This window comes from Sorex araneus, chromosome 7 (assembly GCF_027595985.1).
Source record: "Sorex araneus isolate mSorAra2 chromosome 7, mSorAra2.pri, whole genome shotgun sequence".
Classification (NCBI taxonomy): domain Eukaryota; kingdom Metazoa; phylum Chordata; class Mammalia; order Eulipotyphla; family Soricidae; genus Sorex; species Sorex araneus.
In genome coordinates this window covers 37,222,885-37,232,843 of record NC_073308.1, presented here as the reverse complement: position 1 = coordinate 37,232,843, position 9,959 = coordinate 37,222,885, and the positions used below count along the sequence as shown (strand labels likewise).

The 9,959-nt window shown below is 64.6% G+C and overlaps 1 protein-coding gene across 4 annotated transcripts in view; it reads right to left on the bottom strand.

Annotated features, from left to right (window-relative positions):
- SOX13 (SRY-box transcription factor 13) overlaps positions 1–9,959 on the bottom strand; it is a 34,936-nt gene that overhangs the window by 6,504 nt on the left and 18,473 nt on the right. For all 4 annotated transcript variants that reach the window (XM_055144679.1, XM_055144680.1, XM_055144678.1 and 1 more), the window contains 2 exons: positions 961–1,165; positions 26–137 (listed from right to left, as the gene is read on the bottom strand). In XM_055144679.1, the coding sequence (XP_055000654.1) occupies positions 26–137; positions 961–1,164 (316 nt within the window). In that variant the 5' untranslated portion in view covers position 1,165. The remainder of the gene's footprint in view (positions 1–25; positions 138–960; positions 1,166–9,959) is intronic.

Sequence of the window (9,959 nt, the reverse complement as noted above, 5' to 3'; positions counted from 1 at the left end):
GCTCCCAACCCAGCCCCCGGCTGACCTTCCTTTAAATTCCGGTTGAAGTCCAGCTTCTCCTGGCTTCCGGAAGCCCCGTCGGAGCCTGAGGGTCTCTTGGGCTCTGGAGACCCGCGGCTCTCGGGCGAGCTGCGGTCCTGCCCGACACAGCGAGCGTCACGGTCATCCAGGAGGAGGGGGCAGGGAGGCCTGAGTGCCCCCCAACACACACACACCGGGGGGACCCAGGGGCCACCCTCTCCTCCCTCCCAACCTCACTCTGGCTTCTCTTGGCAACGTGAAAATAACAGGGGCCGGGAAGACGGCCCAGTGGGCAGGCACCAGCATTGCGCGGGGTGGCCCCCAAACAAAGCAGACGAACAAAAATCCTGAAAAAGGGCCAGCGGGGAGGGTGTTTGCCTTGCACGCGGCCGACCCAGGTTTGATTCCCGGCATCCCATAGGGTCCCTCGAGCACCACCAGGAGGGATTCCTGAGTGCAGAGCCCGGAGGAAGCCCTGGGCACTGCTGGCTATGACCCAAAAAAACAACAAACGAAAAAATAAAAGTGAAAAAGAAAAAGAAAAAAAGAAAGAACAAAAGGTCTGACTGAAGACAAGAGTCAGATTCCAGCCTGGCTGCGAAGCGTGCAGGAGACTTCCCTGCCCAATCTCCCCCTTCCAGAGGGAAATCCGGAATCCAGACACGCCCTCCAGGACTGTCCCTGCTGCCACGGGACTGAGAATAATCATTAATGTCAGGAGTCTGCTCCCTGCAGCACCCACTGCTCCTCCTCCAGGAAGACTTCCCTGAACTACCCCCTCCCTCCTGGCTTCCCCAGCAGACTGAATTGTCTTCCCACCCAACTTGGTCTTGCCCCGGGGGGGGGGGGGGAACCATTTCCACGGGCCCCTCTGCCCCCAGGGGGAGGAGGCTGTAGCACAGGACATACATCCAGGAGCCCCGGGGAAAGGCGGAGCACCTGGGCTGGAGCCTGGGGGTCAGCACCATCCTGGGGTGCCCGCGCGGAGTCTCCAGGCTGGGATTCGGAGGCAGCGGTGGCAGCTGAGCCAGGCGGGGCCTCGAGGCAGACATCCTTGCGCCCCTCGGGCTTGACTGTGCAGTTCACCATGGTGCCAGCACCGTCCAGGGCCAGCTGGGCAGAGCCAGGGCTCCTCATGGACATCCTGGGGGAGAAGCAGCAGTGAGCGAGCTCCAGGCCTGGGCACAGGGCACAGAGCCCGCCCCACCCCGCCCCGTGCCAAGCGCAGCCAGATGTCCTTCATTCTCTTTAAATGGGAAAGTCTCGGGGCCGGAGAGGTAGGCGGGTACTCGCCCTGCACGCCACTGACGCAGGTCCCATCTCCAGCACCCCACGGGGCCCCCCTGAGCAATGCCAGGAGTGACCCCGGAGAACAAAGCTGGGAGTAAGTGTGCCCGGCGCAACAACAAATTTTTAAAGTCTAGAGGCAGAGGGACAGGATGGGGGAGGGGAAGAGGCACCTCCTTGTATGGGACGGACCCAGGTTCAATCCCCGGCATCGCATATGGTCTGAGCACCAGCAGGAGTGAGCCCTGACTGCAGAGCCAGGAGTAAGCCCTGAGCACAGAGCCAGGAGCCCGGGTGTGGCCTCAAAGCCAAAAATTAAAAAGAAAAAAATTTAAAATTTCACGAAGCTCTAGGGGCCAGGGAATGGCTTGGGGGCTAAAACCACCAGCCTTCAAGTGTGAGTTTGGCCCCCAGAAGTGCTCGTCCTGGGGCTCTGCTGCCCCGGACCCCTGGTGGGGGCATTGCCAGAGGTTGTCTCTAGGGCACAGTCGGGTGTGTGTGTGTGTGTGTGTGTGTGTGTGTGTGTGTGTGTGTGTGTGTGTTAGGGCACAGTCGAGTGTGTGTGTGTGTGTGTGTGTGTGTGTGTGCAGCTGAACCAGACACACGCGCCCTGGCAAGCACGTGTGCAAAGATCGCAGGCCCTGAAGTGTGACCCTGAGGCCCCGTGGGCAAGCACCACCGGCCAGACGTGGACGGCACCCTCGCCGGTCCTCGCCACGACAGCAGCGGAGGGAAGGTGCAGCGGCTCCTTGAGGAGCTGACGGGTCCAGCGCAGGAGGGCAGGAGACCGACTGGCCACTCCTCAGCCCAGACAGACCCACACTCACGCGGTGCCGAGGCGCACACACGTGCAGTTAGCAATGCTGACACCCGAGGCCGCCACCGCACGGGCCCGAGGCCCCCTGGGGCTCAGCTAGAACCAACAGCCGCGTTCCCGGCGGAAGGCCCGTTTGCCTCTGTCACTTCCCACAAGTCCCCACCACGTCCCTGAAGGAAAACCGAGGCCCGACTAACCCCACCACGCCATCATTCCGTCTGCCCTGCACGGGGGACAGGTGAGTGCTGTTCGCTCTGCGTATTGTGTAGGGACCGGAAGTCGGAACGTAACCGACAGAGGGACATTTTGGATGGCTGGAGTCTCCTGCCTGAGTCTGAGCACCCACCACGGCCTCCCGCGGGCCAGCCTCGGCCAGAGAGAGCCAGGAGAGGCACAGCAGGCACCTGGGGGGCAGCTCCCTCACCCTCCAAAGTCATGGATCAGGGGGTAAAAATGGCAACTGCATCACCCGTGAGTCCCCCCTCATACTCCACTTCAACTCCTGGGCCCTGGCAGACAGGCGACCCGGGGCGGCCACTCACCCACCCGGGGGCAGAGCCCAGCACACAAAGGTGGGCCCTGAGCCTGCCCACAAGGCCTTCTGGTGACATGTTTCGGCCATTCCGTAGAATTGGAAACAATAAACTCCGGGGCTGGAGAGATAGGACAGTGGGGAGGGCGCTTCCCGCACACGGCCCACCCAGGCTTGATCCCCAACACCCCCATACGGTCCCCTGAACCCCACCAGGAGCGATCCCTGAGCGCAGAGCCAGAAATCAACCCTGGACATCGCCAGGGTGGCCCCCCAAACAGGCCCCAAACTAAAAATTAAATTGAAGAATAAAAACTCTACCTGGCATGGCTTGGGGGCTGCGCCAGAGGCAAAAATAAACAAAAACCAAAACAAAACCCACAACAGCACAACCTCCCCAGAGTCAAAGCGCAGGTGCGGCCATTTGCCGGCTGTGGCCGGGGTGTGACTGAAGCAAAGGGGCTGTCAGGACCGTACGGGGAGGTGGCTGTGGGCTGAGAGGCCCTCGAGGCCAGTCCGGCCCAGGTGCTGGGTCTCTGGCCCCCACTGCAGGGTGACCCCGGAAAGGCTGTCGGGAGGAAAGACCACCTTGGCCGAGGGGGCCGTGCTGGGGTGCTGGGGTGCGGGGTCGCCGCCAGGGCCCGGGAACCTGGAGGGCATCCAGGAAGCGGAGCCCGTCCGGGCCGGGGGAGGAGGGGCGCGGGGCGCGGGTATTATCCTGGAGCTGAGGGCAGCAATTACATAACAAACAAACCCCGGGCTCAAGCTGTGAATTAATCAAACCGCTGAAAATAAAACCTTCCTCTCAGGAACTTCAGACAAAAGAAATGAAAACAACCAGGCTGGCTGGAAAATAAAAGGCACAGCGCTGAGCGCGGGACAAAAGGAAGCAGACAATAGGGTGTCGGACAAAGGCAATAAAGCCAAAGGAAGTGTGACGGGAACAATGCGGGCCCGTGTGCCGGCCCCCACCCCCAGCCCCGCGCTGGCCCCCAGCCACTGCTCCTGGCCAGGCCGGGCGTGGGAGGCCACCGGTCACCTCCGCTGATTGGGCCCTGTTCCCCCGGCCTTTCCGCCTCCATTCCGGGCCCCCCCCCACCCCCGCCTCCCCGCACACGGCGGGCGCGCAGCCCCCAAGGCCTCAGGCCCGGGCGGTCCCAGGGGGAACTGTGCCGACCCTGCCTGAGCAGAAGGGGGGAGGGGAGTGCGTGAGTGTGCGTGCGTGCATGCGAGTGCGTGTATGTGTGCATACGTGTGTGTGTGCATGCATATGTGTGCGTGCATGTGTGTGCGTGCATGTGTGTGAATGCGTGTATGCATGTGTGTGTGTGTGTCTGAGGCCCACCAGCAGGTGGGCTCAAGATGTCATTGCTGGGGGCTGGAGCAATAGCACAGTGGGGAGGGCGTGTGCCTTGCAGGCGGCTGACCTGGGTTCAATTCCCAGCATCCCATATGGTCCCCTGAGCACCACCAAGAGTGATTCCTGAGTGCAGAGCCAGGAGTAAGCCCTGTGCATCGCCAGGTGTGACCCAAAAAGAAAAAAAATAATAATAATAAATGTTGCTGCTTCCTAACAGGATGCCAACAGCTCTGCTCCGTCGACTCTCGATGCCTGTCTTAGGGGTGCCAAGTCAAGCACAGAGCATCGCTAAGGATCATTCCACCAGTTTCTTTTACCGCTCTTTTGGTTTGCCTTGTTTTTAGGGTGGGGGGAACACCCAGCAGGGCTCAGGGATCAGTCCTGGAGGTGCACGGAGGAACATCTGGGCTGCTGGAGATCAAACCCCAGTCTGCCGAACGGGCCCCGGAGAAGGAAGTGCACAGGCGACTCCCGAGGGCCACGCGTGGCTGTGGGTTGGCCTTGGGCTTCACCCCCACCTCCCATTTCACCTTCGAGAGCCCTTCCAGCGGGGTGCTGTGGGGCACTGTGGGGAGCCTGCCTCCTGGGGCTCCCCAGGGCCCAAGCAGGATGGACACGTGGGTCTCAGCACCAGGGGCAGGACCCACCAGGTGCCCCTGGCTGGCTCCCCGCAGCCTGGCACAGTTCACCTGCTGATGGATGAGCAGCTGACAGGCTCCCTGGGCGCTGCCGAGCACAGGGGGAGCACAGGGAGAGCACAGGGGGAGCACAGGAGGAGCACAGGGAGAGCACACTCCTCTCTGCCCACACAGTGGGGCACCCCGAGACTCCAACCTCCCGCCAGGCTCCAACCTGCTCCCTCCAGCTCGATCCCCTCTGAGCAGGGCAAGAGCGGCTGGTGATAGCACAGTGCGGGGGGTGGAGAGCATATGGAGTGTCCGTGTCCCTAAGTCACAGCCGGGTGGGCCCCCGGACCTGTGCGGACTGTCTGTGGAGGGAGAGTGGCGGGGAGAGGGGCAGGGAGGTGACGGGCAGGGCAGTTTGCGGATCTCCCAGGGTTTGGATTCCTGACTGACCACCAGCTGACCTAGGTGACACCAGATGAAAGTAAATGATCAAAAACCTCTGCCCCTCAGGGCTGGAGCGATAGCACAGCATAGCACAGCGGGGAGGGCGTTTGCCTTGCCTGAGGCCGACCCGGGTTAGAGCCCCAGCATCCCATAGGGTCCCCTGAGCACCGGCAGGAGTGCAGAGCCAGGAGTAATCCCTGAGCATCGCTGGGTGTGACCCAAAGAGAAAACCCCTGCCCCTCATCCGGAGAGCGGGCAGGATGCCCACAGCCCCCAGGTCTCCATGGGGAGTCGGGGACAGAGGAGGGACGTCCATTCAGTTGTCCGCAGCCCAGGACGCCCCTGCAGGTGGTGGGTGGCTCGAGAAAAGCTCTGGGTTCACACAGACCCGGGGAGGTCGCAAGGTCGGATCTGCCCCATGGACTGTGCGATCCCGAGAAAGCCACTGGCTGTCTGGGACTCAGTAAAATGAGAACAAGGACGCCCAGGGAGTAGCAGGGGCATTCCGTGGGCTCCGACCCCGGGAGTCGGCCTGCTCCTGCACTCTCCCTCCCGGGCCCGGGCCTTCAGAGGACTTGGCGGGGCTGGGAGTGAGGCCTCTGTGCGCTCGGCTTCCTTCTGGCTGGGGCAGGGGCTTCCAGAACCCTCCAGCCGTTCCCTCGGGCAGCGGCGCGTGGGCACGGGGTCCTGGCGGGTCCTCTGGCCGCAGCAGGGAGGCTGGGCCGGCCGAGGGGACCCGGGACAGTCCTGTGGCCGCTCCCCAGCCCTCACCGCTTTGGCCCGGGACCCCCGCCCCTCCACCGCAGCCCTGCTGTCTTCTCCTCACCCCCAGGCCCCCGTTCTAGGTAAGTGACGGGGTCGCCGGGGCGGGAGAAGCCCGTCCGGGCCTTTCAGGCCTGCGCTCTGAGCCTGGGACCCCCACACAGGCTCTGAGGCTTGGCGGACCCTGCCCCCCTCGCCCTGGGCACAGAGGAGCTGAGACGGTGAGTGACTGGCCGCCCCAGAGCCCACCTGGGTCCTGTTCACTGGCCACAAGCCCCCAGGACACTGGCCCCAGCCTCCCTGGGGTCAAAGGGCTCCTGGGCTCTGCCTCCACTCACTCCACTCAGAAGCGCGTCCTCCCGCACCGTGTCCCCGTCCACCGGAAGCCCCTCTGCTCCCTGACGCCCTCGTGACTCTGCTGGGGTGCAGGGGCGAGGCCCCCGGACGGCGACTGACCCCTATGTCCGGCTTTGAGTCTGTAAGACAGGAGCCTAATCCCGTGAACACCAACGCCCAGGGTGGCCATCCTCCTTCTCCCAAAGCCCACCCTCTGCCCACACCCCTGGCCCCCACCCGCTCTCTGTGCAGTCCCCAGCCCCCCGACCCACCAGGCCCAGCTGGGCCAGGATCAAAGCAGCTTCCAGCCTCAGCCCTGCATGCCCCCCACCCCCCCAGACAGCAGAACCCACCCCAGTATCTAGATGCAGATAGAGAGATAGTCCAGTCAGCAGGCGCACGGTGACTCAGACCCAGGGGCACAGGAAGACAGCTGGGCAGACGGGCAGACCCTGGGGGGGCGGGGGGGGCCAGGGCCCCACCCCCCTCGCCTCGCCCACGACTCTCACGCCCAGTGCGAGCAGTGCCAGGGGAGATCCGAGTGGCAGGGGCAGGGCGGGCACGAGGCCCCCGGGGAATGTCACTTCCTCCCAGAGCCCCGGAGACTGGGAGCCTCGGGCAGCCTCGAACAATAGCCCGAGGCGTGGGTGCCCAGAATGGTGCCCCTGTGCCACATCCTGCCATTCTTCTCCCGGGCCGCACCCTGCCACCCTTCCTGGCTACGCCCGATCCTATCTGTGTGTTTACTCAGAGCTGGGAGCTGGGCAGGGGACAAAGCTCTCCCCACAGGGCCCTCGTCCTCCCCAGCTGCCATGACCAGGAGGTCGGGGGTGGGGGGCATGGAGGGGATCAGGCCCGAGGGCGGGGCCCAGTCTGGTACTGACCAGACCGGGAGGAGGCCGGAGTCGACACAGTCCAGACGCCAGGCTGGCCCGAGTGCCCCTCCGGGCCGCTTCCTCCCCGCACAGCATGGGGAGGAGTGAACCTGGGGCCCAGCAGGCCTTGGAGGCCCGGGGTCTGCTCCGGCACAGAGTGGGGGCTGTGTCCCTGCCCCCTGGCCCCGGCCCACTGCCCAGTGGCAAGGCCTGTCTGAGGCAGGGATGCATGTCTGGCTTCCCGCAGTGCCAGCCCAACACCGGCAGGGCCAGGCCTGACTGCCCCGAAAGCCCCCTCCCCCGCCCAGCCAGATCCTGGTGTGGCCCGGCACTTAGCACAAGGAGGGGCAGAGGCGCTCGGGGCCCCAGCGGCCATGGGGCCCGGGGAGCCAGGCCTCAGGACACCCAAATCCACCATTTCCCATCTGCCTCGAGGTGGAGCAAAGGGGGTTCTGCCCCCCCCCCCGTCTTGTCCCCGCCCCAGACGGAGGTTCCAGTTCTTTCTGACTTGGGTCATAGAAAGAACCAGTCAAGAGAAATCACGGCGGGCGTGAGCAGCGGAGGCCAGACCCCCCCCCCCCCCCGCCGTCTGTGTCCTCTGCTGAGCAGTGGGGGTACGGCGTGCATTCGGGGAGCGGGCGAGGAGCCCAGGAGAGGGATGGCTGGGTGCAGCGGAGGGGGAGGAAACAATAGTGTCTCCCCAAGACAGGGCACCGCCCCCCCACCCCCAAGCAGGTGTGTCCAGAGCTGAAGCTAAAAGAATTGCGGCTCGGAGGGCCAGGGTGATAGGCATCAGGTAGGGCCCCTGTCATGCATGCAGCCAACCGGCATCCCGGTGTGCTCCCCTGAGCTGCTGGGAATCACCTCCCCGCCCCCCCCCCCCCCCCCCGAGCACAGAGCCACCAGGAAGTCCCGAGCACCGTTGGTTGGGCAACCTCCATGCCACAAAAAAAAGAAAAGAAAAGAAAAGAAAAGAAGAGAAGAGAAGAGAAGAGAAAAGAAAAGAAAAGAAAAGCAGGGGCTGGAGCAATAGCACAGCGGGTAGGGTGTCTGCCTTGCAGGCGGCCGACCTGGGTTCAATTCCCAGCATCCCATAGGGTCCCTCAAGCACCGCCAGGGGTAATTCCTGAGTGCACGAGCCAGGAGGAACCCCTGTGCATCGCCGGGTGTGACCCAAAAAGAAAACAAATAAATGGGTTTGGGACTCGGTGGGTCACTTGCCTTGCAGGCGGCCAACCTGAGTTCGATCCCCAGCATCCCATTGGGTTCCCTGAGCCCCGCCAGGAGTAGTGCCTGAGTGCAGAGCCGGGAGTGGCCCTGAGGGTCGCTGAGGCCGTCCCAGTAGCCTTCCCCATGCCTGCCTGCCGGGGATGCAGGCCCCTTCCCAGCTGCTCCCTGCAGGGCTCTGCGGGACGGCCCGCTCTGCTGCGTGAGCCCGGGGTCCCGCAGGCCCTCCAGCACGCTGCTGCTTATCTGGCCCCGCCTGCGATGACCCAGAGCTCTGACGACTCACGAGCTCCTGTTTCCTCTGGAGCTGGAGAGGGCGAGGAAGCGCTGTGACCCCCTGCAGACACCCCCCCCCCCCCCCCCCGCCTCGCCCCCAGCAGGGCACAGGAAGGCGGGGGCCTAGGGGGCAGGCAGGCAGGCGCGAAGGATGCCTTGCTGACCGGGCGGGCGGGCTGGACTCCTCCTCCTGGACCCGGGCTGCTGGGAGCTGGCTCCTGCCGCGGCCACCCACGCCCCACGGTGTCCAGTGGAGGCCGCGAGGGCTGGAGACCAGCGCCGCGGCCTTGCTGGCCGCACAGATGGAGCCACTTCCGCCCCTCTGCGGGCTGACTTTCTCCTTCACGGCCAAAGGCAATGAGGCGTGCCAAGGCTGGCCGAGGCGGGAGAGACAAAGGAGGCCGGGGCCCGGCTGGCACCTGTGGCTGAACTGCCGGACCCCAGAGCTGGAGGGTGACAGGGCGGGGGCTGGGGAAACCGAGTCTTCCCTAGACTCCCCAGATGCGCTCTGCCAGGGCCGAACAACTCCCTCGCCTCCCGGGGGGGTGGGGCGGCGAGAATTCATGTGACTGTGAGATTCCCAGCACAGTGCTTGGCAGAAAGCAGACGGAGACGGGGCATTGTCGGAGCGGCTGAATGAATAAGCGAGCCATCAATGGCCTCCCAGAGAACGGCCGGCCAAGCACGCGGGCCCCAGGACCCGAGTTTCCAAGGCTCCTCTTAAGGCACTTCGGGCATCAGCCCCACGCGCCCACGCGCCCCTCTCAGAATGGGGAACCCCCACAGCATCCTGGACGTCCCCCACCCCCACCCCACCCCCGGGCTCAGGAAGGCAACTGCTTCCTCCCCTCCTCCTGCCTCCCCCCACACTGCAGGGCCCGGGAAATGGGTCAGCAGCAGCAGCGAGGTGAGCTGGCGCTAAGCACGCCACAAACCCCAGGCCGCACGACGGGGAGCACGGCCTGAATGCAGAGGGCCAGTGGCAAGTGGTCAGCAAACACCGCGACCCCCTCTCCCCCTGGGGCGCACGCCCCTAAATGTCCACACCTCGCATGAAGAAGGTCCGGGCGCTCCTAAAGGGTGCCCTGGCCTCCAGGTGGAGCCCCTGCTCAGGTCTGGCTCCCCCATAACCTCTTCTCCTCCCAACCCAGGGCCGGACCTGTGTGGCTCTCTCTGGTCACCACCAAGTGCCCCCACCGAGCCACCGTCCTTCCCTCCCCGTCCCTCCCCGGCCAGCAGCTCCCTGTAGGCTGCACTCGGTTATCTGAGCCATCAGCAGCCTGGGCGCAGACAGGCCTTTGTCCCTTTTCTTAATGGCTCCTGGTGGGGGAGTTGCTTTGGCGCCTTCCCCAGCGGGCCTGGAAGGTGCCGGGGGAGAAGAGCAGTCTCTGCTGCT